The 27,265-nt window shown below is 55.2% G+C and overlaps 1 protein-coding gene across 1 annotated transcript in view; it reads right to left on the bottom strand.

The window, feature by feature from the left end:
* FGF11 (fibroblast growth factor 11) overlaps nt 1-27,265 on the bottom strand; it is a 433,912-nt gene that overhangs the window by 129,086 nt on the left and 277,561 nt on the right. The window contains exon 3 of the mRNA XM_085637555.1: nt 101-204. Within this exon, the coding sequence (XP_085493681.1) occupies nt 101-204 (104 nt within the window). The remainder of the gene's footprint in view (nt 1-100; nt 205-27,265) is intronic.

Here is a 27,265-nt window from a genome sequence, read left to right as displayed (position 1 = left end):
CAGACATAGAAGTACAAGAGTAAAATACATAGTCATACTTTTATGTCTGTCCTGCCCCGGATTTGCTTCTCAATATCTGGTCACCTTAGCCTATACTCACAGAGGTGTAGAGATGTCCTTCTCCGTTCATTGCAACGTAGTGTCCAGATGCGGAGCTTTGAATGGCGACGACTCGCAGGCCCACGGGGATGAGGTTGAAGAGAGCTGAGGAGAGAAGAAGAGAGGCAGAGGGTGAGTGAATGCTGATCCCGATATTTCCCTTTTCAGAAGGAAGTCAGAGGTAATAAACTCAGCATCCCACCCTAGGAAGAGAGAGAGGCAGAGGGGTGAGCGAGTGCTGGCCCTGGCCCTCCCTTGTCAGAAGGATGTCTGAGGTGCCAACCTCACCACCCAACCATAGGAGGAGAAGAGAGAGGCAGGGGAGTGAGTGCTGGCCCTCCCCTGTTAGAAGGAGGCCTGAGATACCAACATCACCACCACATCCCTGAAGAGAACGTGCGATATAGAGGGGTGAGTGAGTGCTGACCCTGGCCCTATCCTTGTCAGAAGGAAGTCCGAGGTGCCAACCTCACCACCCCACCCTAGGTAGAGAAGGAGAGAGGCAGAGGAGTGAGTGAGTGCTGACCCTAGCCCTACTCTTCTCAGAAGGAAGTCTGAGGTACCAGCCTCAGCACCTCACTCTAGGAAGAGAAGAGAGAGAGGTAGAGGGGTGAGCGAGTGCTGGCCCTACCCTTGTCAGAAGTAAGTCAGAGGTACCAACCTCACCATCCCACCCTAAGAAGAGAGAGAGGTAGAGGGGTGAGCGAGTGCTGGCCCTACCCTTGTCAGAAGTAAGTCAGAGGTACCAACCTCACCATCCAACCCTAAGAAGAGAGAGAGGCAGAGGGGTGAGCGAGTGCTGGCCCTGGCCCTCCCTTGTCAGAAGGAAGTCTCAGGTACTAACCTCAGCTCCCCACTCTCTAAAGAGAAGGAGAGTGGGGTGAGTGAGTGCTGGCCCTCCCCTGTTAGAAGGAGGCCTCAGATACCAACATCACCACCACATCCCTGAAGAGAAGGAGCGATATAGAGGGGTGAGTGAGTGCTGACCCTGGCCCTATCCTTGTCAGAAGGAAGTCCGAGTAGCCAACCTCACCACCCCACCCTAGGTAGAGAAGGAGAGAGGCAGAGGAGTGAGTGAGTGCTGACCCTAGCCCTACTCTTCTCAGAAGGAAGTCTGAGGTACCAGCCTCAGCACCTCACTCTAGGAAGAAAAGAGAGAGAGGTAGAGGGGTGAGCGAGTGCTAGACCTACCTTTGTCAGAAGGAAGTCAGAGGTACCAACCTCACCATCCCACCCTAAGAAGAGAGGGAGGCAGAGGGGTGAGCGACTGCTGGCCCTGGCCCTCCGTTGTCAGAAGGAAGTCTCAGGTACTAACCTCAGCTCCCCACTCTCTGAAGAGGAGGAGAGAGGGGTGAGTGAGTGAGTGCTGACCCTAGCCCTACCCTTGTCAGAAGGAAGTCTGAGGTATCAGCCTAAGCGCCCCACCCGCTAAAGAGAAGGAGAGAGGAAGAGGGGTGGGTGAGTGAGTGCTGACCTTGGCCCTCCCTTATCAGAAGGAAGTCTGAGGTACCAGCCTCAGCGCACCACTCTAGGAAGAGAAGTAGATAGGCAGAGGGGTGAGTGAGTGCTGACCCTTGCCCTACCCTTGTCAGAACGAAGCCTGATGTACCAAACTCACCACCGCATAACTGAAGAGAAGGAGAGAGACAGAGGGGTGAATGGGTGAGTGAGTGCTGTCCCTCGCCTACCCTTCTCAGAAGGAAGTCTGAGGTAACAACCTCAGCACCCCCCTCTGAAGAGAAGGAGAGAGGCAGAGGAGTGAGTGAGCGCTGGCCCTGGCTTATCCTTGTCAGAAGGAGGCCTGAGGAACCAACCTCAGCACCTCACCCTCTAAAGAGGAGACAGACAGAGGGGTTAGTGAGTGCTGAGCCTGGATCTACCCTTAGCAGAATGAGCCTTAGCACCCCATCCTCTGAAGAAAGTGACAGAGACAGAAGGGTGAGGAAGTGGTATCTGGGAGGGCAGCCCAGAGAGGGGAGACAAAGCTACCAACCTCAGCACTCCATCCTCAGAGCAGAAGGAGAGGCAGAAGGGTGAGTGAGTGCTGGTGATCGCTGGCATCAAACTCTAGCACTTCTGCTGTGGATAGGCTGGGAATCTAATCAAGGCAAAGATATCTAAGCTGAAAACCTCAAGCATTAACTTGAGAGAGATCAGAGCACCCCAAACTTGGGGGATGCATGCATTGTGCCTTAGTGCAGAAAGTGCTATTAGCGTTCAGACAGCCATGGAAATAGATGATGGTGCACTTCTGTGCAACTGGGTAAACATCAGAGCAAAACATGTGGACATGATGGATGGGCTGCAAGAGCAACATGGCACCATGAGCGCCAAGAGTCGTCCTCACGGCACCTCAGCCTGACAGTCAGTGCAGCACCCCAGCCACTAATAGTGCACTTCAGCCAATGCTGGAGCACCCCAGCCACCCCCAGTGCACCTCAGCTATGATAATCAGTGCAGCACCCCAGCTATCCCCAGTGCACCTTAGCAATGATAATCAGTGCAGCTCCCCAGCTGTCTCCAGTGCACCTTAGCAATGATAATCAGTGCAGCACCCCAGCTACCCCAGTGCACTGTAGCAATGATAATCAGTGCAGCACCCCAGCTATCCCCAGTGCACCTTAGCAATGATAATCAGTACAGCACCCCAGCTATCCCCAGTGCGCCTTAGCAATGATAATCAGTGCAACACTCCAGCAATCACCAGTGCACCTTAGCAATGATATTCAGTGCAGCACTCCAGCTATCCCCGTTGCACCTTAGCAATGATAATCAGTGCAGCACCCCAGCTACCCCCAGTGCACCTTAGCAATGATAATCAGTGCAGCACCCCAGCTATCAGCAGTGCACCTTAGCAATGATAATCAGTGCAGCACCCCAGCTATCCCGGTTGCACCTTAGCAATGATAATCAGTGCAGTACCCCAGCTACCCCCAGTGCACTGTAGCAATGATAATCAGTGCAACACCCCAGCTATCCCCAGTGCACCTTAGCAATGATAATCAGTGCAACACTCCAGCTATTCCCAGTGCACCTTAGCAATGATAATCAGTGCAGCACTCCAGCTATACCCGTTGCACCTTAGCAATGATAATCAGTGCAGCACCCCAGCTATCCCCAGTGCACCTTAGCAATGATAATCAGTGCAGCAGCCCAGCTATCCCCAGTGCACCTTAGCAATGATAATCAGTGCTGCACCCCAGCCATTCCCAGTGCACCTTAGCAATGATAATCAGTGCAACACTCCAGCTATCCCCAGTGCACCTTAGCAATGATAATCAGTGCAGCATCACAGACATGCCTAGTTCACCCAGTGTAGGAAGCTGACTCTTCATGTGATCTATGAAGAATCTGATATACATTGTAAAGAGTCCAGGGGTTCCCTTATGAGTGGACAGACAGTCTGCAATCACAAAGTGCTATATTAGGGAGTAGTGTGGTCGAGAAGCCTTAGGCTTAACAAAGAAGAGGGCAAGACATCTGCAAATACACACAATGATTAGTAAATGACACACACGACTGAAGAAGGAGATCCAAACCAATTTATAAAAATAGCAAATATCTTTTTATATGTTGGGCATCAGAGAAAAATCGTTCAGGTAAGTACATTTTCAAATATAAATTCTTTTCAATTGAAAAAGTGGACACTGCAATTTCTGAGTTCTTCAATGTTGTCCTATGGAAGGAAGAACAAGTTCAGCAAACAGGTATAGTACAGCGACTTACAAGACCAATCTCCAGGGGTTAAGGTGAGTGGTGGGCGAGGTCCAAGGCAGCACCAACAGAGCACCAACAGCGACACGAGGGCGGCCGGGTACAGGGTGCAAAACAGCGTCGGGAGCCGATTGTATTTCAATGGAGATCGGTCACTGAGTGGCTGCAGTCTCTGGCCAGGAGGCGAGCCGGGCTAAACTAGCAAGTGGGCTTAGGCCTTGTGATGCTCAGGGATAGGGGGACACCTTTGGTCCTCTTCTCCAAGGTCTAGGGGCTACAGGTGCAGGGATGTCTTTAAGCATCGGGTTTTCCCTTACCGTAGCAGTTGCTGTCAAGGGGGTCTGCGTGAAGAGGCTGCAGGCGACATCTGGGAGTCCAGCAAGAGTGAAACCACAATGGACTCGAGCTCTGGAGGGCTGGGGGACCTTGTTGACACCAGCGGCCCACTTCAACTCGGGTCGGAGGTGACGGGTGCAGTGGTTGCTTCGGATGTCGGATTTTGTGGTTCCAGAGGCCTCAGTATCTTCTCTTTTGGAGGTTCTTCAGAACAGGTCCACTGTTCATGGGAGGTCTTCTTTTTAGAAGGCAGGCAGTCGTCCCAAGTTTCTGGAGTCATAGCTGCAGGACGAGTTGACTTTGGCGCAGTTTTTGAAGAGGTATGCAGACAGGCTGGCAGGGTTGGTACCAGGTCAGCTGCTTCTTCTCTGCTTTTGAGGCTCTTCTGTGTCCTCTCTCTTCTTAGATCATCAGCATCTGCTGCTCTGGAGCCAGGGGCTCCCCTAAATACTGAATTTAGGAGTGTTAAGGGAGAGTAGGGTAGTAGCCAATGGGCTACAGACCCTTAGGGTCACTATGCCCCCTATATGGCCACTTCCTGTGGGAAGTGGGCATAACCCTGTCCCATAATTCCTAAGCATGCCACCACAAACATGGCTACTTCTGAAAAATCGTGTCCACCACCCTGTAGCCCACCTTAGGGGTGGTACTAGCCTGAAGGTGTCACGCCTACCTGACTAGCTAATTTTTCCACCCGTCCAGGTGCCAAGGGGGTCCTGGACAAATGAGGGCATCTTCCTCTCATATGAGGGGAGCCAGATTTGCATTCCAAAGGTGGCCGCTCTTTCAAGCTTGCCGGCCTTGGAAAACTAATCAGCAGGCCATCCTGTGGGAGGGGGTGTTACACTCTGTTAAAGTATAGGGTTTTGGTCTGGGTCTCCTGAGAGCAAAAGACTTTCATCCAAGGAGCTCAAGTGTTTTGGATGGCAGGCTGGCAGAAACCAGTCAGCAAGCACACCAGAAGCTGGTAGGTTTTCAGGGGGCACCTCTAAGCTGCCCTCTGGGTGCATGTATTGGAAAATCAAACTCTGGCATCAGTGTGGGTTTACCAATATGAAATGTTTGATACCAAACATCCCTATTTAAGTGAATCCATCAAGTAGCTGTGGAACTTGTTTTCACTAGTGTCCAGCATGTTTTTAAAATGGCTTCCTTGGTCACTTATGCTGGCAGTAATTGGGCTGACCAACATATGGGCGTATCTGCTCATGCAGGTATTCCCTCATATGTAATTTTCAGCACCCTGCCTTAGGGGTGTCAGGCCTGCTGTAGGGGTGACTTCAAAATATTACATGGATTGTTAGGGACATGGTTTTCACTTTTGTCTTCACCAAGACACACAGCCTGCAATGGCAGCCTTGCATGTGCTTAGTGAGGGGTCCCTTAGGGTGGTACAATTCATGCCACAGCCCTTACGGACCTTCTTTAGTACCCCAGGCCGTAGATACCAGGGGACCATTTACTAGGTACTTACAGAGGGTGCTAAAGGTTTTGCCAATTGGGGGAACAATGGTACAGTTGTGGGAAAGAGCTCTGGCATAGGGGACGCGGTTAACAGGAACCCAGGGCACTTTCAGTCAAAATCACATCATTTACCGGACAAAAAGTGGAGTGACCATGTGAAAGAGAGCACTTTCCTACACCCGGCCATCGCTGGTTACACTCCAGCCATCGCTGGTGCACCTCAGCAATCATCAGTGCAGCTCAGCAATGATGATCAGTGCAGCACCACAGCCATTGATAGTGCACCTCAGCCAACGCAGGAGCACCCCAGTCATCCTCAGTGCACTGTAGCAATGATAATCAGTGCAGCACCACAGCCATTGCTAGTGTACCCCATCCATTGCAAGTGCACTTAGCCATTACTAGTGCACCCCAGCCATCACTTGTGCACCCCAGCCATCTCTAGTGCACCCCAGCCATCACCGATGTACCACAACAATGACAATCAGTGCAGCACCCCAGTCATCACTAGTATACCCCAGCCATTGCCAGTGCACCCCAGCCATCACTAGTGCACCTCAACAATGATAATCAGTGCGGCACCCCAGCCATTGCTAGTATACCCCAGCCATTGCCAGTGCCCCCCAGCAATCACTAGTGCACCCCCGCCATCACTTGTGCACCCCAGCCATCTCTAGTGCACCCCAGCCATCAGTGATGTACCACAACAATGACAATCAGTGCAGCACCCCCAGTGCACTGTAGCAATGATAATCAGTGCAGCACCCCAGCCAGCCCCAGTGCACTGTAGCAATGATAATCAGTGCAGCACCCCAGCCATCCCCTGTGCACCTTAGCAATGATAATCAGCGCAGCACCCCAGCCATCCCCTGTGCACTGTAGCAATGATAATCAGCGCAGCACCCCAGCCACCCCCAGTGCACTGTAGCAATGATAATCAGCGCAGCACCCCAGCCACCACATCACCAGTGTTCCCTAGCCAGTGCACCCCCGCCATTGCCAGTAGACCTTAGCAATAATATTCAGTGCAGCACCTCAGGCACCGTTAGTGCAACTCAGCAGTCATCGGTGCACCATAACAATGATAATCAGTGCAGCACCCTAGCAATAGCTACTGCACCAAGTCATCGCTAGTTCACCTCAACCATCACTAGGTCACCCAAACAACAATCAGTTCAGAAATACTAATGCAGGGTTTTAGGTTTACGGAATGCGATGGCGCCCACAATAATTACGTAAATGTTCGAAGCTGAAAAGTGAGAAAGACGGTACAATCAGTTCAGCACTTCAGCCATTGCTAGTGCACCTCAACAATGATAATCAGCTCAGCACCCCAGCCCTCACCGATGTACCACAGCAATGACAATCAGTGCAGCACCCCAGCCATCGCTACTGTACCACAGCCATTGCCAGTGCACCCTAGCCATCACTAGTGCACCCCAGCTATTGCACCTTAGCAATGACAATCAGTGCAGCACTCCAGCCATCACTGATGTACCACAACAATAATAATCAGTGCAGCACCCCAGCCATCGCTAGTGTACCCCAGCCATTGCAAGTGCACCCAGCCATCACTAGTGCATCCCAGACATCACTTGTGCACCCCAGCCATCTCTAGTGCACCCCAGCCATCACTGATGTACCACAACAATGACAATCAGTGCAGCACGCCAGTCATTGCTAGTATACCCCAGCCATTGCCAGTCCACCCTTGCCATCACTAGTGCACCCAGCCACCATTAGTGCACCCCAGCCTTCACTTGTGCACCTTAGCCATCTCTAGTGCACCCCAGCCATCACTAGTGCACCCCAGCCATCACTGATGTACCTCAACAATGACAATCAATGCAGCACCCCAGCCATCACTAGAATACCCCAGCCATTGCCAGTGCACCCCAGCCATCACTAGTGAACCCCAGCTATTGCTAATGCACCTCAGCAATGACAATCAGTGCAGCACACCAGCCATTACTAGTGCACTCCAGCCATCACTGATGTACCACAACAATAATAATCAGTGCAGCACCCCAGCAATCGCTAGTGTACCCCAGCCATTGCAAGTGCACCCCAGCTGTCACTGGTGCACCCCAGTGATTGCTAATGCACCTTAGCAATGACAATCAATGCAGCACCCCAACCATCACCAGTGCCCCCCAGCCATCAATAGTGCACCCTAGCCATCACTAGTGCACCCCAGCCATCACTAGAGCATCCCAGCCATCACTAGCGCATCCCAACCATCACTACTGCACCTCAACATAATAATCAGTGCAGCACCTGAGCCATCGCTAGTGTACCCCAGCCATCACTAGTGCACCCCAGCTATTGCTAATGCACCTTAGGAATGGCATTCAGTGCAGCACCCCAGCCATCACTAGTGCACCCCAGCCATCGCTTGTGCACCCAAGCCGTCACTTACACACCCTAGCCATCTCTAGTGCACCCCAGCCATCGCTAGTGCATCCCAGCTATTGCTAATGCACCTTAGCAATAGCAATCATGCAGCACCCCTGCCATCACTAGTGCACCCAGCCATCACTAGTGCACCCCAGCCATCACTTGTGCAACCCAGCCATCTCTAGTGCACCCCAGCCATTACTAGTGCATCCCAGCCATCACTAGTGCACCTCAACAATGATAATCAAAGGAGCACTACAGCCATCGCTAGTGTACCCCAGCCATTGCCAGTGCACCCAGACATCGCTAGTGCACTCCAGCTATTGCTAATGCACCTTAGCAATAGCAATCAGTGTAGCACCCCAGCCATCACTAGTGCACCCAGCCATCACTCGTGCACCCCAGCCATCACTTGTGCACCCCAGCCATCTCTAGTGCACCCCCACCATCACTAGTGCATCCCAGCCATCACTAGTGCACCTCAACAATGATAATCAGTGCAGCACCTCAGCCATTGCTAGTGTACCCCAGCCATTGCCAGTGCTCCCCAGCCATCTCTAGTGCACCCCAGCCATCGCTAGTGTATCCCAGCTATTACTAATCCACCTTAGCAATAGCAATCAGTGCAGCGCCCCAGCCATCACTAGTGCACCCAGCCATCACTAGTGCACCCCAGCCATCACTTGTGCACCCCAACCATCTCTAGTGCACCCCAGCCATCACTAGTGGATTCCAGCCATCACTAGTGCACCTCAAAAATGATAATCAGTGCAGCATCGCAGCCATCGCTAGTGTACCCCAGCCATTGCCAGTGCACCTCAGCCATCACTAGTGCACCTCAGCTATTGCTAATCCACCTTAGCAATAGCAATCAGTGCAGCACCCCAGCCATCACTAGTGTACTCCAGCCACCTCTAGTGCACCCCAGCCATCACTAGTGGATCCCAGCCATCACTAGTGCCCCTCAGCCATGATAATCCGTGCAGCACCGCAGCCATCGCTAGTGTACCCCAGCCATTGCCAGTGCACCCCAGCCATCACTAGTGCACCCCAGCTATTGCTAATGCACCTTAGCAATGACAATCAGTGCAGCACCCCAGCCATCACTAGTGTACTCCAGCCAGCACTAGTGCACCCACGCCATTACTTGTGTACCCCAGCCATCACCTGTGCACCCCAGCCATCACTAGCATACCTTAGCAATGACAGTCAGTGCAGCACCTCAGCCAGTGTACCCCACCATTACAAGTGCACCCCAGCCATCACTAGTGCATCCCAGCCATAACTAGTGCACCTCAACAATGATAATCAGTGCAGCACCAAAGCCATCACTATTGTATCCCAGCCATTGCCAGTGCACCCTAGCCATCACTAGTGCACCCCAGCTATCACTAATGCACCTTAGCAATGACAATCAGTGCAGCACCCCAGCCATCACTAGTGTACTCCAGCCATCTCTAGTGCCCCCCAGCCATCACTTGTGCACCCCAGCCATCCCTTGTGCACCCCAGCCATCACTAGTGCACCCCAGCCATCACTAGTGCATCCGAACCATCACCAGTGCCCCTCAACAATGACAACCAGTGCAGCACCCCAGCCATCCCTAATGTACTCCAGCCATCACTAGCGCACCCCAGCCATCACTTGTGCACCCTAGCCATCTCTTGTGCACCCCAGCCATCACTTTTGCACCCCAGCCATCCCTTGTGCACCCCAGCCATCACTTGTGCACCCTAGCCATCTCTTGTGCACCCCAGCCATCACTAGCATACCTTAGCAATGACAGTGCAGTGCAGCACCGCAGCCAGTGTACCCCACCATTACAAGTGCACCCCAGCCATTGGCAGTGAGCTTAGCAATGATAATCAGTCTTCACCACAGCATTGCTAGTGCACCTCAGCACCGATTATCAGAGCAGCGCCGCAGCCATGGCATGGAGTGTAGCTTTTGGGGGGTTGAGGTGTGACACCCCCCAATTCATTCATTTGGTAGTTTGGCCTGAGGCCCCTGAGACGGGTCTGCTATGGGTTCCTTGAGGTTTTCTTGTCATCCTCATTTCACTAAGAGGGGTTCACTTTTTAATTTGTTCTTTTTTTGATTGGGAACCCCGGTTTACCCAATGAGTAGTAAGTCTGCACCCGTAAACGTCCTCCTTGAATGGGTGCTAACTGATAGTTTGGGGGGGTCAGTAACATTGGAGTAGGTGGCTTGGAAAGCCCTGCCGGCCTCGGGTTTCCAGACAGGCTACTTATTATCACGCACTAAGCCTGGGCGGAATTTTAATTATACCGGAGTAATCCGAGTAATTCCGCATTACTCTTACCGAAAATTACTCAATTTCACCCGCTTGAGTAGTTTCGAGTAATTTGGGAGCAGAGGGCGCGCGGCTGCAGGCGGCGGCTGCTCATGTTTTCTTGCTTTGATCCTCGAGAGAATAGTGCTAAATGCGGGGCTGTGCTCCTCGCGCAGTTCTGTGTCATCTCGCGTAATGTTGCTGTAATTTGGTGTTATTATGCTACAGCAAATGACGCAAGTTGTGTCCGCCCCTGAAGGTGATGGGACGAATGCTTGTAGGCTAACCAATGGCAATCGCTCAGGGTAGCAGTCGCGCCCATCGCTTTTCACCACTGTGCCGTTCTAGACAGAGCCATCCTGATGACTTTCACCACTGACCACGCTCCACGAGGGAACAGTCCACCCCAAACCTTGGCTATTTCACCCCCCACTCTGCAGCCTACTGCTTTTTAGCTGGGATATTTGAGATTCACACCCCTACATCTCACTGACTGAGCTACACCTCAGCCATCGCAGTGCGCCCCAGCCATCAGGGGTGTACCCCAGCCATCAGCAGTGGCCTTAGCAATGACAATCAGTGCAGGACCCCAGCCATCGCAATGCACTCAGTCAATGACAATCACTCAGCGCTCAGGCGCACCTAAGCACTGACAGTCACCGCTGCACTCCAATGATCGGTAGCTCACAGCACTCCAGACAACACTAGAACATCTCTGGATATCAGTGCAACACCTCTGTGAAGGCTGATACAGGGGTTGCAGACCCACAAACACCAGGGCAAGTGATGGTGCTACACTCTGTAACCAACAGCTAGTTCTACACTGGACACTGACATTCATCACTTTAATATCACTTGAACTACTGCACAACAGCACTGACTCCCAGTGCTGTTCAAAAACACTGACTGCCAGTGCTTGACACCAACACCAACTGATGGTGCTGCGCTGAGTGCCAGGCTTGACACCAACACCCCCTGCCGGTGCTGCACTGAGTGCCAGACCTTGACACCAACACCCCCTGCCGGTGCTGCACTGAGTGCCAGACCTTGAAACCATCACCCACTGCCGGTGCTGCACTGAGTGTCAGACCTTGAAACCATCACCCACTGCCGGTGCTGTGCTGAGGGCCAGACCTTGACACCAACACCACCTGCCGGTGCTGCACTGAGTGTCAGACCTTGAAACCATCACCCACTGCCGGTGCTGTGCTGAGGGCCAGACCTTGACACCAACACCACCTGCCGATGCTGCACTGAGTGCCAGAGCTTGACACCAACACCCCCTGCCGATGCTGCACTGAGTGCCAGACCTTGACACCAACACCCACTGCCGGTGCTGCACTGAATGCCAGACCTTGACACCAACACCCACTGCCGGTGCTGCACTGAATGCCAGACCTTGACTTCAACACCCACTGCCGGTGCTGCACTGAGTGCCAGACCTTGACACCAACACCCACTGCTGGTGCTGTGCTGAGGGCCAGACCTTGACACCAACACCCACTGCCGGTGCTGCTCTGAGTGCCAGACCCTGAACCAACACCCCCTGCCGGTGCTGCACTAAGTGCCAGACCTTGACACCAACACTCACTGCCGGTGCTGCACTGACTGCCAGACCTTGACACCAACACCCCCTGCCAGTGCTGCACTGAGTGCCAGACCTTGATACCAACACCCACTGCCGGTGCTTCACTGAGTGCCAGACCTTGACACCAACACCCCCTGCCGGTGCTGCACAGAGTGCCAGATCTTGACACCAACACCCACTGTCGGTACTTCACTGAGTGCCAGACCTTGAGACCAAAACCCCCTGCCGGTGCTGCACTGAGTGCCAGACCTTGAACCAACATCCCCTGCCGGTGCTGCACTGAGAGCCAGACCTTGACACCAACACCCCCTGCTGGTGATGCACTGAGTGCCAGACCTTGACACCAACACCCCCTGCCGGTGCTGCTCTGAGTGACAGAACTTGACACCAACACCACTGCCGGTAGTGACCTGAGTGCCAGACCTTGAACCAACAACCCCTGCCGGTGCTGCACTGAGTGCCAGACCTTGACACCAACACTCCCTGCCGGTGCTGCACTGAGTGCCAGACCTTGACACCAACACCACTGCAGGTGCTGCACTGAGTGCCAGACCTTGAACCAACACCCCCTGCCGGTGCTGCACTGAGTGCCAGACCTTGACACCAACACCCACTGCCGGTGCTGCGCTGAGGGCCAGACCTTGACACCAACACCCACTGCTGGTACTGCGCTGAGTGCCAGACCTTGAACCAACACACCCTGCCGGTGCTGCACTGAGTGCCAGACCTTGACACCAACACCCCCTGCCGGTGCTGCACTGAGTGCCAGACCTTGACACCAACACCCACTGTCGGTGCTTCACTGAGTGCCAGACCTTGAGACTAACACCACCTGCCAGTGCTGCACTGAGTGCCAGACCTTGAACCAACATCCCCTGCCGGTGCTGCACTGAGTGCCAGACCTTGACACCAACACCCCCTGCTGGTGCTGCACTGAGTACTAGACCTTGACACCAACACCCCCTGCCGGTGCTGCACTGAGTGCCAGAACTTGACACCAACCCCACTGCCGGTAGTGACCTGAGTGCCAGACCTTGAACCAACACGCCCTGCCGGTGCTGCACTGAGTGCCATACCTTCACACCAGCACTCCCTGCCGGTGCTGCACTGAGTGCCAGACCTTGACACCAACACCACTGCAGGTGCTGCACTGAGGGCCAGACCTTGAACCAACACCCCCTGCCGGTGCTGCACTGACTGCCAGACCTTGAACGCACACCCCCTGCTGGTGCTGCACTGAGTGCAAGACCTTGACACCAACACCCCCTGCCGGTGCTGCACTGAGTGCCAGACTTTGAACCAACACTCACTGTTGGTGCTGCACTGAGTGCCAGACCTTGACACCAACACCCACTGCTGGTGCTGCACTAAGTGCCAGACCTTGACACCAACACCCCCTGCCAGTGCTGCACTGAGTGCCAGACCTTGATACCAACACCCACTGCCGGTGATTCACTGAGTGCCAGACCTTGACACCAACACCCCCTGCCGGTGCTGCACAGAGTGCCAGATCTTGACACCAACACCCACTGTCGGTACTTCACTGAGTGCCAGACCTTGAGACCAAAACCCCCTGCCGGTGCTGCACTGAGTGCCAGACCTTGAACCAACATCCCCTGTCGGTGCTGCACTGAGAGCCAGACCTTGACACCAACACCCCCTGCTGGTGATGCACTGAGTGCCAGACCTTGACACCAACACCCCCTGCCGGTGCTGCTCTGAGTGACAGAACTTGACACCAACACCACTGCCGGTAGTGACCTGAGTGCCAGACCTTGAACCAACAACCCCTGCCGGTGCTGCACTGAGTGCCAGACCTTGACACCAACACTCCCTGCCGGTGCTGCACTGAGTGCCAGACCTTGACACCAACACCACTGCAGGTGCTGCACTGAGTGCCAGACCTTGAACCAACACCCCCTGCCGGTGCTGCACTGAATGCCAGACCTTGACACCAACACCCACTGCCGGTGCTGCGCTGAGGGCCAGACCTTGACACCAACACCCACTGCTGGTACTGCGCTGAGTGCCAGACCTTGAACCAACACACCCTGCCGGTGCTGCACTGAGTGCCAGACCTTGACACCAACACCCACTGTCGGTGCTTCACTGAGTGCCAGACCTTGAGACTAACACCACCTGCCAGTGCTGCACTGAGTGCCAGACCTTGAACCAACATCCCCTGCCGGTGCTGCACTGAGTGCCAGACCTTGACACCAACACCCCCTGCTGGTGCTGCACTGAGTACTAGACCTTGACACCAACACCCCCTGCCGGTGCTGCACTGAGTGCCAGAACTTGACACCAACCCCACTGCCGGTAGTGACCTGAGTGCCAGACCTTGAACCAACACGCCCTGCCGGTGCTGCACTGAGTGCCATACCTTCACACCAGCACTCCCTGCCGGTGCTGCACTGAGTGCCAGACCTTGACACCAACACCACTGCAGGTGCTGCACTGAGGGCCAGACCTTGAACCAACACCCCCTGCCCGTGCTGCACTGAGTGCCAGACCTTGACACCAACACTCCCTGCCGGTGCTGCACTGAGTGCCAGATCTTGACACCAACACCCACTGCCGGTGCTGCACTGAGTGCCAGACCTTGAACCAACACCCCCTGCCGGTGCTGCACTGACTGCCAGACCTTGAACGCACACCCCCTGCTGGTGCTGCACTGAGTGCCAGACCTTGACACCAACACCCCCTGCCGGTGCTGCACTGAGTGCCAGACTTTGAACCAACACTCACTGTTGGTGCTGCACTGAGTGCCAGACCTTGACACCAACACCCACTGCTGGTGCTGCACTAAGTGCCAGACCTTGACACCAACACCCACTGCCGGTGCTGCGCTGAGTGCCAGACCTTGACAACAACACCCCACTGCCGGTGCTGCACTGAGTGCCAGAGCTTGACACCAACACTCCCTGCCGGTGCTGCACTGAGTGCCAGACCTTGAATCAACACCCCCTGCTGGTGCTGCACTGAGTGCCAGACCTTGACAACAACACCCCACTGCCGGTGCTGCACTGAGTGCCAGAGCTTAACACCAACACTCCCTGCCGGTGCTGCACTGAGCGCCAGACCTTGAACCAACACCCCCTGCCGGTGCTGCGCTGAGTGCCAGACCTTGAACCAACACACCCTTCCGGTGCTGCACTGAGTGCCAGACCTTGACACCAACACCCACTGCCGGAGCTGCTCTGAGTGCCAGACCCTGAACCAACACCCACTGCCGGTGCTGCACTGAGTGCCAGACCTTGAACCAACACCCCCTGCTGGTGCTGCACTGAGTGCCAGACCTTGACAACAACACCCACTGTCGGTACTTCACTGAGTGCCAGACCTTGAGACCAACACCCCCTGCCGGTGCTGCACTGAGTGCCAGACCTTGAACCAACATCCCCTGCCGGTGCTGCACTGAGAGCCAGACCTTGACACCAACACCCCCTGCTGGTGCTGCACTGAGTGCCAGACCTTGACACCAACACCCCCTGCCGGTGCTGCACTGAGTGACAGAACTTGACACCAACACCACTGCCGGTAGTGACCTGAGTGCCAGACCTTGAACCAACACCCCCTGCTGGTGCTGCACTGAGTGCCAGACCTTGACACCAACACTCCCTGCTGGTGCTGCACTGAGTGCCAGACCTTGACACCAACACCACTGCAGGTGCTGCACTGAGTGCCAGACCTTGACACCAACACCCACTGTCGGTGCTTCACTGAGTGCCAGACCTTGAGACTAACACCACCTGCCAGTGCTGCACTGAGTGCCAGACCTTGAACCAACATCCCCTGCCGGTGCTGCACTGAGTGCCAGACCTTGACACCAACACCCCCTGCTGGTGCTGCACTGAGTACTAGACCTTGACACCAACACCCCCTGCCGGTGCTGCACTGAGTGCCAGAACTTGACACCAACCCCACTGCCGGTAGTGACCTGAGTGCCAGACCTTGAACCAACACCCCCTGCCGGTGCTGCACTGAGTGCCATACCTTGACACCAGCACTCCCTGCCGGTGCTGCACTGTGTGCCAGACCTTGAGACCAACACCCCCTGCCGGTGCTGCACTGAGTGCCAGACCTTGACACCAACACCCACTGCAGGTGCTGCACTGAGGGCCAGACCTTGAACCAACACCCCCTGCCCGTGCTGCACTGAGTGCCAGACCTTGACACCAACACTCCCTGCCGGTGCTGCACTGAGTGCCAGATCTTGACACCAACACCCACTGCCGGTGCTGCACTGAGTGCCAGACCTTGACACCAACACCCACTGCCGGTGCTGCACTGAGTGCCAGACCTTGAACCAACACCCCCTGCCGGTGCTGCACTGACTGCCAGACCTTGAACGCACACCCCCTGCTGGTGCTGCACTGAGTGCCAGACCTTGACACCAACACCCCCTGCCGGTGCTGCACTGAGTGCCAGACCTTGAACCAACACTCACTGTTGGTGCTGCACTGAGTGCCAGACCTTGACACCAACACCCACTGCTGGTGCTGCACTAAGTGCCAGACCTTGACACCAACACCCACTGCCGGTGCTGCACTGAGTGCCAGAGCTTGACACCAACACTCCCTGCCGGTGCTGCACTGAGTGCCAGACCTTGAATCAACACCCCCTGCTGGTGCTGCACTGAGTGCCAGACCTTGACAACAACACCCCACTGCCGGTGCTGCACTGAGTGCCAGAGCTTGACACCAACACTCCCTGCCGGTGCTGCACTGAGTGCCAGACCTTGAATCAACACCCCCTGCTGGTGCTGCACTGAGTGCCAGACCTTGACAACAACACCCCACTGCCGGTGCTGCACTGAGTGCCAGAGCAACACCAACACTCCCTGCCGGTGCTGCACTGAGCGCCAGACCTTGAACCAACACCCCCTGCCGGTGCTGCGCTGAGTGCCAGACCTTGAACCAACACACCCTTCCGGTGCTGCACTGAGTGCCAGACCTTGACACCAACACCCACTGCCGGAGCTGCTCTGAGTGCCAGACCCTGAACCAACACCCACTGCCGGTGCTGCACTGAGTGCCAGACCTTGAACCAACACCCCCTGCTGGTGCTGCACTGAGTGCCAGACCTTGACAACAACACCCCACTGCCGGTGCTGCACTGAGTGCCAGACCTTGACACCAACACCCACTGTCGGTACTTCACTGAGTGCCAGACCTTGAGACCAACACCCCCTGCCGGTGCTGCACTGAGTGCCAGACCTTGAACCAACATCCCCTGCCGGTGCTGCACTGAGAGCCATTACCCCCAGGTCCCTCCGTCCTCGACACCGTCATGGACAAGTGAGATCTACTATCTCACTGACAGAAAAAAGAACGAAGGAATGCTGGACCTACCCTCCCCCTCCCACTGGGAGTACTTAAGGAGTACCGTCCCAGCATTCCTCCTGTTCTTTTTTCTGTCATCCTGACAGTGTGAGGACGCGGCAGGAGCGTGGGCGCTCCTGCCTTCTTTCTGGATGTTGCGTTGTGGCTGCTGGGTCTTACCTGGTGCCGGCGGCCCTTCGCTGTTGGCCTCTCCCTCCCTTCTGGGCTTGGGGGGAGTGGCGCGGGCCTCTTCGTTTTCCGGACCTCGCGGCGGTGTAATACCGCGTTGGTTCTCTCCTGGCCCGATGGCCGCCTCTCCCGGCCTGCTGGGCTTGCTGGGGGGCGCGGCCGCACTGCTCCTCTGGATTGGTTGGAGCTGATTCCCCGGCCGGATGTGGTCATGCCTGACTTCCGGTTTTTGAGCGTGGGGACGGAAGTCAGGCGCCTCGAGGTTGCCGGCTTTGGGAAAACTCGTTTAAAACGAGCGTTTGGGGTGAGTACCGCATAGCGGTTGTTATCTCTGGCGATTTTGCTGTTGTTGGTGTGTACTTTATGATGGGAAAGCATTCCAGGAAAAGACATCACCGGGAGAGGTCTTCCTCTTCCTCTAGTGCTTCCAGATCTCCCTCACCTGCCAGGTCCAGGCGCCGTGATACTGGTGCTGATGCGCATATTAAGCGCTTGATCAGGGAGACTTTGACTGAGATGGGTGATGCTGGATCCCGTCGCAGGTGTCCTGCTCCTGTTTCTTCGGACTCTAGTGGCGATGAGTCTGCGGGTTTGGGAGATGAGGAGTTAAAGGGCAAATATGTGGACAAGGAGACTATGACCACGATTGTGCAGCATGTTAAAGAGAACATGGGGTTCCCTGACGGAGACGCGCCTAGTACCTCTAGGGGCCCTTTGTTGCGGCAATTTCAGAGTGCTGCCACTGTCGATGTACCTGTCCATCCCTTCATCAGGGATGTTTTGAAGCGCGAGTGGGCTGACCCGGATCGCATCCTGATTCCGCGTTTCATGACTAAACTCTATCCTCTGCAGGATATGGCTACTGAACTGCCTGATTCAATTCCTATTGACTCGTTTGTGGCTACTTTGGTGGGGCGTACTTCCCTTGCTGAGGATGCTGTACTGAAGGATCCAGTTGACAAGAAGGCGGATGTGGCGCTCCGTAAAGTGTATTCTGGTTCCCACCTGGCCTTACGGGCTGGCATCTACGGGACTTATGTGTCGCAGTCACTGTTGTCTGACCTGAAGTCCCTCTATCAGTCTATGGATAATGCCACGGACTGTTCTGGTTTACTGGAGCTGATTGAGCGTCAGGTGGAACTACTATCTGATGTCTCCTTTGACGTTGTGCGTGCTTCGGCTCTTTCCGGGGGAGCTTGTGTGGCTGCACGTCGCAGTCTTGTCCTTAAGGACTGGAAGACTGACTCTGCGCAGAAAGCATGCGCTTTGAGGTTGCCCTTTCAGGGTACTATGTTGTTTGGGGGGGAGTTGGAGGCGAAGTTACACAAATTGTTTAAGGAAAAGAAGCATTCCTCTTCCTTTAAGGTCTCTGCTACTGCTCCTGTCCCTTCTAAACCCAAATCTTTCTTTCGCCCTGCTTCTCGTAGACAGTTTGTGAGAGGCCAGGGTAGGTTTGCTTCTGGCCGTGGTCGGGACCGTAAGGCTAAATCCCCTCCTCCTGCCAAGCCGCGTTCCTGACTCTTTGGTGGTGGTTCCCGGGTTGTTGGTTGGAGGGCGGCTGCGCTTCTTCCTGGCTGCCTGGGTTCAGTCTTGTTCCGACGTCTGGGTGTTGGACATCATTCGCCAGGGTTATGTTCTGGAGTTTACGACTCCACCTCCAGACTCGGGTGTTCGGCCGACTCCTTGGCCTTCGAGTCGCGTAAAGCGGTCTCATCTCTCTCTCGGGATTCTGGACCTTCTTCGAAAAGGTGCCATTCAGGAGGTTCCCCCGTTGGAGACGGGGTTGGGTTTCTATTCCCTGGTCTTTCTAGTTCCAAAGAACACAGGGGGTTTCCGCTTAATTTTGGATCTGCGGGTTATGAACAAATGGGTGGCCAAGATTCCTTTCCGCATGGAGACTTTACAAAGGGTAATTCCGTTGGTACTGCCGGGGCACTTCATGTGTACCCTCGATCTTCAGGATGCGTACTACCATGTCTCGATCCATCCTCGGTCCCGCAGGTTTCTGAGGTTTTGTGTTCAGGGACGTCATTTCCAGTTCATGGTCTTGCCGTTCGGTCTCCGGTCGGCGCCAAGGGTGTTTACGAAGGTGGTGGCGCCTTTGGTCGCGTGGCTTCATCTCCAAGGGGTGATGGTATTACCCCTATTTAGACGACTGGTTGATCCATGCGCCATCTCGGGTCCTGTTGCTGGAGGCCAGGGAGGTGGTGTGCTCGGCATTGCGGGCCCATGGTTTCCTGATCAACTTGCCCAAGTGTCAACTGACTCCGTCTCAGGACATGGTTTTTATTGGGGCCCGATTCCGTTCGGATCTGAACCGTGTGTTCCTCCCCGAGCCTCGGGTGACGACGTTGGTGTCCCTTGCTCATCGTTTCTGGTTGGGGGGTGCCTTTCCGGTGCGCCTTTGGTTGCGTCTTATGGGTCTGATGGCGGCGACTGTTTTTACAGTAGCGTGGGCGCGGTTTCATCTGCGCCCCCTTTGGGTGTACCTTCTGTCTCTTTGGGATCCCCGGTCCCTCGCTTTGGAGATTCTCATTCCTGTGTCTCCAGTGGTCCTCCCGGTTCTTCTTTGGTGGTCTGTGAGGGATCATCTGTCTTTAGGTCTGCCCCTGCAGTCTTCTCCTTCTCTGGTCTTGACTTCGGATGCCAGCGCCTTGGGTTGGGGGGCGACCTTGGGGTCTCGCTCCCTTCAGGGTCGTTGGTCCCTCCTGGAGAGCCGCCGGTCATCCAACTGGAGAGAGCTCACGGCGGTGTCCCGGGCTGTGATGGGTTTCCGAACTCTGTTGCTCGATCGGAACGTGTTGGTGCGGTCCGACAATATGGTGACGGTGGCCTATCTGAATCATCAAGGGGGGATTTGTTCGGCGTCTTTGAATGCGGTAGTGGTGCCCCTGTTTTGTTGGGCGGAGGGCCATCTGCTGTCTCTGACGGCGGTTCATCTTCGGGGAGTGGACAACTTTGTGGCGGATGCCCTGAGTCGGTGCTTTCCGGATTCTCTGGAGTTGTCTCTCACCCCGGTTGCGTTTTGGCTTGTGTGCGGGAGGTTTGGGCGTCCCTTTCTGGACCTCTTTGCCTCCCGGCACAATGCTCAGCTCCCTCGGTTTTGCTCCCGGTTTCTGCAGGAGGGTTGCTGGGGGGTGGACGCTCTGTCTCTCCCGTGGCCGTTGCGTCTCCTCTATGCCTTCCCCCCCCCTGGCGCTGGTTCCCAGGTTTCTGGCTCGGTTGTGTCAGGAGGATCGGGAGGTGGTGGCGGTGCTACCGTTTTGGCCTCGGAGGTTTCTTCCCCTGTCTCCGTCTCCTCTGCGGTCTTCCCCGTGCCTGTCTCTTCTCCGGTTGCGGTTGTCGGTGTGGAGGTTGAAAGGCAGGGTTGGCGAAGGCGCGGTTTCCCGGAACATTTAGCGATGGCTCTTCAGCGTTCCCGACGGCCTTCTACCCTTAAGGCTTATGATCGGCATTGGGGTAATTTTGATCGTTGGTGTTCTGCGTTGGGTGTCTCCCCTTTGTTCTGTTCCGTGCCAGTTGTCCTTCAATTTTTGTGGGAGGGTTTCGAGAAGGGTTTGGCTGTTTCTACGCTGCGTGCCCAGTGGGCCGCTGTTCGGGCTTTTCGTTCCCCATGGGGGAATCTTTCGGATGTTGAAGATTTGGTTTCTCGTCTTCTTCGCAGTTTTACTGTTTCCCGGCCTGTGCCTCGCCCTTCTTTTCCCCTGTGGGACTTGCCTTTGGTCCTGCGGGTTTTGATCGGTCCTCCTTTTGAGCCCTTGGATACGGTGGATTTAAAGTTTCTCACCCTCAAGGTGGTTTTCCTGGTGGCTGTCACCTCTGCTCGACGTCTTGGGGAGTTGGGGGCCTTGATGGCACGTGCTCCCTTTCTGTCTTTCACGGAGGGTGGGGTAGTCCTCCGCCTGCATTCTTCCTTTGTGCCGAAGGTTTCTTCGCAATTTCACAGGTGCCAGGAGTTGGTGTTGCCCTCCCTGGGCTCTGTCTTGGATTCTCCCGGTGGTCCCCGGTGGTCTTTGTTAGATGTGTGCAGGGCTCTGCGCATTTATCTTGACCGCACTGCGGGGTTTCGCAAGTCGGACTCCCTTTTTGTCTCCTTTGGTGCGGCTTCTCTGGGGTGTAAGGCTTCTTCTGTGTCCATCGGCCGTTGGCTGAAGCACGCCATTTCCTTGGCCTACTCTCTGTCTGGTTCTCCTCCTCCTTTGGGGGTTCAGGGTCGTTCTACGAGAGGGGTGGCTGCTTCTTGGGCGGAGGTTCGGGGTGTTCCTCTCTCTGAGATTTGCAGGGCTGCCACGTGGGCCTCTTCTAATACCTTCATCAGGCATTATCGTCTCCTCAATCTTTTGGGGGATGATGGAGGTTTTGCATTGGGGGTGTTGAGCTCTGTTCGCTCCTAAATGTTTTTTCTGCTTTATTTCCAATAAATCTCTGGGTTTGTTTGCTATCCTAGTGGTTTGTTGTGTTTTCTGGTATGAATGCCGGTGTTTGCTTTGGTATTTCTCACTTGTCCATGACGGTGTCGAGGACGGAGGGACCTGGGGGTAATGTCCTATTACTTACCGGTAATCTTCATTACTCCGGGTCCCGTAGTCCTCGACACCGTCATGACTTCCCTCCCTCCCTCCCTGTCTGCCGGCCTTCATTGGTGCTTGGTATTTCAGGAGGAATGCTGGGACGGTACTCCTTAAGTACTCCCAGTGGGAGGGGGAGGGTAGGTCCAGCATTCCTTCGTTCTTTTTTCTGTCAGTGAGATAGTAGATCTCACTTGTCCATGACGGTGTCGAGGACTACGGGACCCGGAGTAATGAAGATTACCGGTAAGTAATAGGACAGACCTTGACACCAACACCCCCTGCTGGTGCTGCACTGAGTGCCAGACCTTGACACCAACACCCCCTGCCGGTGCTGCACTGAGTGACAGAACTTGACACCAACACCACTGCCGGTAGTGACCTGAGTGCCAGACCTTGAACCAACACCCCCTGCTGGTGCTGCACTGAGTGCCAGACCTTGACACCAACACTCCCTGCTGGTGCTGCACTGAGTGCCAGACCTTGACACCAACACCACTGCAGGTGCTGCACTGAGTGCCAGACCTTGAACCAACACCCCCTGCCGGTGCTGCACTGAGTGCCAGACCTTGACACTAACACCCACTGCCGGTGCTGCGCTGAGGGCCAGACCTTGACACCAACACCCACTGCCGGTACTGCGCTGAGTGCCAGACCTTGAACCAACACCCACTGCCGGTGCTGCACTGAGTGCCACACCTTGACACCAACACCCCCTGCCGGTGCTGCACTGAGTGCCAGACCTTGAACCAACATCCCCTGCCGGTGCTGCACTGAGAGCCAGACCTTGACACCAACACCCCCTGCTGGTGCTGCACTGAGTGCCAGACCTTGAGACTAACACCACCTGCCGGTGCTGCACTGAGTGCCAGACCTTGAACCAACATCCCCTGCCGGTGCTGCACTGAGTGCCAGACCTTGACAACAACACCCCACTGCCGGTGCTGCACTGAGTGCCAGACTGTGACACCAACACCCACTGCCGGTGCTGCGCTGAGTGACAGAACTTGACACCAACACCACTGCCGGTAGTGACCTGAGTGCCAGACCTTGACACCAACACCCCCTGCCGGTGCTGCGCTGAGTGCCAGACTGTGACACCAACACCCACTGCCGGTGCTGCGCTGAGTGACAGAACTTGACACCAACACCACTGCCGGTAGTGACCTGAGTGCCAGACCTTGACACCAACACCCCCTGCCGGTGCTGCGCTGAGTGCCAGACTTGAACCAACACCACTGCAGGTGCTACAGTGCACACCAACACTTTCTGCCAGTGCTTCGCACCAACACTGAGAGCCGGTGCTGCGCTCACCACAAAGACCAACTACTCTTCACTGCTAGACTGACAGTTCCGAGTACTGTAGAGACATGTAGCTCGTAGTCTGTACAGGTGCTTTCTCAATACTACCACAGCGCCCCCTTCTGACCACAAACTCCCGATTGCTCAGTGTTTGGTATCACTCAACCGTAATGTACCTCAGTCTTGACATGTAAAAGCACTGTCTACTCTACTCCTGGCACCGGCACACAGCTCTCCTAAGGGGCAGGGAATGGGGCGAGCCCAAGAGCTGGGTTATTCTGAAGCGACCTTAGCTCATTGTATAGACAAGAACCTGGGCGCAGCCATTGACGCTGGTCGAATGTAAACACCCGGAAACATCAGTCATGCACATAATTAGGACAGTCCTGCACACTTTATATCCAGAGCTTCACATGTGTCCTCCAAATCACAGGGAGAGTCCCCTGTATCCAGCCCGCTCGCAGCCCGCCCTCCCCGCACAACATGGATCTGAGCATCCCCCCTCACCCCCTCCCCCACCCGGTCGGATCCTGTAGCAGCAGACCACCAGCAGGCCAACCCTCTCCTTGGGCTAGACCCACGTCCCAAGGCACCACACAGCACATGTCACCCGATCATGTTTTATTTCGGGTATTTCCCTATCACACTCTCAAGCCCCTCACATCAGGGTGGGTGGGTGGTAAGAGCTGGTCCGCACGGACTGCGGCTCTTTCCCGCCATAGAAAACTGTAAAAGATAAACATCTGGAGGCACCTGCAGGCGGCTGGGGCTGAGGCTGCCTTCTTTCAGTACAACCCAGATCTCGGTCCGTCCCATTCCCTCGCCCTTTAAAGCAGACAGGGGGCGGAGCCACCCATCATTGCTTACCATGGCATGCCTGACCCTGGGTGCAAACCCGGGTGGGCCTGCGTACTGGAGGCTGTACTGGGAATAAGAGTACACGGGTGGGTACAGGGCTGGGGGAAAGATGGCGGCGGGGTAAGAAGGAGCGACAGACACGAGAAGGAGTGAGAGTCAAGACCGGAGTTCAGTGCTTTACCTGGGCAGGTGCATCCAGGCTCCTTACTTCTAAAGGAATAGGGGGCACTAGTCCTCAATGTGAGAGCCCCCTGTGAGCTCGGATGGGTGTGCACCTGCTCCGCTCAACAGCGGTGCAGGGTTTTAGTGGGGCGCTACCTGCACTTCTCAGGAGGGGTGCAACACTTTTAATGTGGCGGTTCCTACACTTCAGTATGTTCAATGAGGGTGTCTGCGGGAGCGCAATACTTTTGTGGGGGGGGGGGGGGATCTGCACTTCTCAGCAAGGACGTGATACTTTTAATGGGGGTTTAGCTGCACTTCTCAGCAGGGGTGTAATATTTTAATTGGGGGGGGGGGGGTGGGGCGCCTGCTCCTCTCAGCAGGGTTGTAATACTTTGGATGGATGAGTGCCTGCACTTCTTAACGAGGGTGTAATACGTTTAATGGAGAGTACATGCACTTCCTAACGAGGGTGTAATACGTTTAATGTAGAGTACATGCACTTCTCTGCAGAGCTGTAGTACTTTTACTGGGGGGAGCCATACTTCTCCTCGGGGGTGCAATACTTTTATTGGGGGCACATGCCATTTTTAGCAGGGGTACAATTCTTTTAATGTGGGAGTACCTACACTTCCCTCAAGGGCTGCCATACTTTTAATCGAGGGTCACCTACACTTCTCAGCAGGCGTCCGGCACTTTTAATGGGGGTTCCTGCAGGGGTGTAATACTTTTAATAGGAGATTACTTGCACTTCTCAGCAGAGGTGTAATATTTGTAATGGGGAAGAAACAGCACTTCTCTGCTGGTTTATACTTTTAATAGAGGACATGGCTGCATTTTTCATCAGAGGAATGCCTTTAATGGAGGAGTACCTGCTATTCTCAGCAGAGGCGTAATGTAATACTTTTAATGAGGAAGTACCTGCACTTTTAAACAGGGGTGTAATACTTCGATGGCAGGCTACTGTGGTGTCGCTGGGGGCCTATGCTGATGGGCCCCTGGTGTAGGCCCAACACGTGGGACTCAATAAACACACGGGACACTCGTGTTGCTTGGTAGCCGTCTCCGCAGCCGTGGCGTTTCTGCCTACGTGTCTGCGTGACGTCGTATTTATTCGGGAACGTACAACTAACGTGCCCTGACGTGCACACCATCGCGTGTCACGTCAGGGATGAATATCGCGACACTACATTCCTTCCCAACACACAAAACAAAAATACAATACAACCCCGGGTTCGTGATTACACCCTCAGGTATGGACAACAGGTTTCACAGTGTCCCTCACTCTGCAGCCTGAAGTCCCAACAACAAAACTTAAACAGTCTTACTTGACGTAGTCTCGTAACTGGCAGGAGGGCGCGGGGTGCGGCCTCAGGTCATAGCGCACTCCGCCACGTTCCACTGCAACATCCTGACCTCCGCTCCCAGAGTCACCCTCTGCGCCGTTCTCTCCGGCCTCGGGCACGCCAGCTACTTCAGGCGGCAAGGTCTCTGGCTGGTGCTGCGTTGTGTCATGTCCTTGACCTGTGGGCTCTGCTCTCTCACCCGCCTGGCCCTCGGGTTCTAAGAGCCTCTCCTCTCGCGGCATGTCCCTCATAACCCTGTCCTGGCGTCGTTCATCCGCTCCGGAGGGCACGGGAACTTTCTTAAAGAATGAGACATTCCTCGTTATCCTTTCAGCACCTTTCCGGGCTGTCACGCACGTGCCTCGGACTTTTTCCACCATCCAGGGCTGAGGTTCAAAGTTCAAGCGAAATTTGCCCCCTGGCACCCGATTGCGGATCAGTACATTGTCACCTGGGGCTATTGGTGAGGACACAGCCCTCCGGCGGGCGTCGGCTTGAGCAAACGCTCCACGTCGATGCGCATCAATGGCACTGTCATTGGGAGTTTCGGGCTTCCATTCTGGGTGATGCGGTATTGAATCGGTGACAACCCGCCCCATTAGCAAGTGCGTGGGTGCCACTCCCGTGATTGAGTGGGGCGTTTGGCGATAGCTGCGGAGGAATGTGAAGATGGCAAGTTCTACAGACTGGCTCTTTTCGTGGGCGATCCGTATCACTTTGTTGAGGGTCCTCATGAAGCGTTCTGCTTCTCCGTTCGCTTGAGGCCATCGGGGGGTGGTTCGCCGGTGGTGAATCCCGAGAGCCTGTAGGTACACCGCGAAGTCTTGGCTCTGAAACGATGATCCATTATCGGTTCTGATCTCTTTGACAATACCATGGGTTGCCATGATTTTCTCGAGCTTCGGGATTACTTCCTGAGCACTCAGAACAGTCAGTATCTCAACCTCCGGATACTTGGAGTGATCATCTATGGCCACCAAGGTGTGCCGTCCGTCTGGCAGGCTGCCGAAGTCGACGCTGATCTTTGACCAGGGCCTCCTCGGGCGAGGCTCCATCACCACGGGGGCCGGCCGGGGCACTTCACCGGTTAGCTGACACGCCTGGCACTCTCGAACGGTGGCCTCCACAATTTCGTCCATGAGAGGGAACCATACTTTGGTTCGGAGCCGTGACTTAGTCTTGACCATGCCCTGGTGACCGATATGGGCTAGATCCACCACTCTCTGGGTGAGGGACATCGGTATGACCAGCCGGTGGCCTCTCAGCAGGCATCCAGTCTCGTCTTCCGTCAGTTCTGTCCTCACATGGTACAAGCTCTCCATTATCTGCTTCGCCTGAGGCGTCAGGCTCTTCCACTCCTCTCGGGCGCGGGTCCAGCTGTTGTCTCGGACTGCTACTCTTGCTCTTTGTAGGCACTCGTCTTCACTGGTGGCCTGGGACAGGCTAGCCATGGACACTGGCCGGGGGCATGACCGCGCCGTGACGCACCGGATGTACTCTTCTGTTTCTGCCGCCTCCTTTATTTCTTTTGGAGTTGCTGTGCGAGGGTGGCGAGATAGGTAGTCCGCCGGGTTTCGCGCACCCGGCTGGTACTCAATCTTGCAGTTGTAGTCCTGCAGTTGCAA

This window comes from Triturus cristatus, chromosome 12, assembly GCF_964204655.1.
Source record: "Triturus cristatus chromosome 12, aTriCri1.1, whole genome shotgun sequence".
NCBI lineage: Eukaryota > Metazoa > Chordata > Amphibia > Caudata > Salamandridae > Triturus > Triturus cristatus.
The sequence above is the reverse complement of the archived record's forward strand: the minus strand, read 5'-3'. Positions and strand labels throughout refer to the sequence as shown.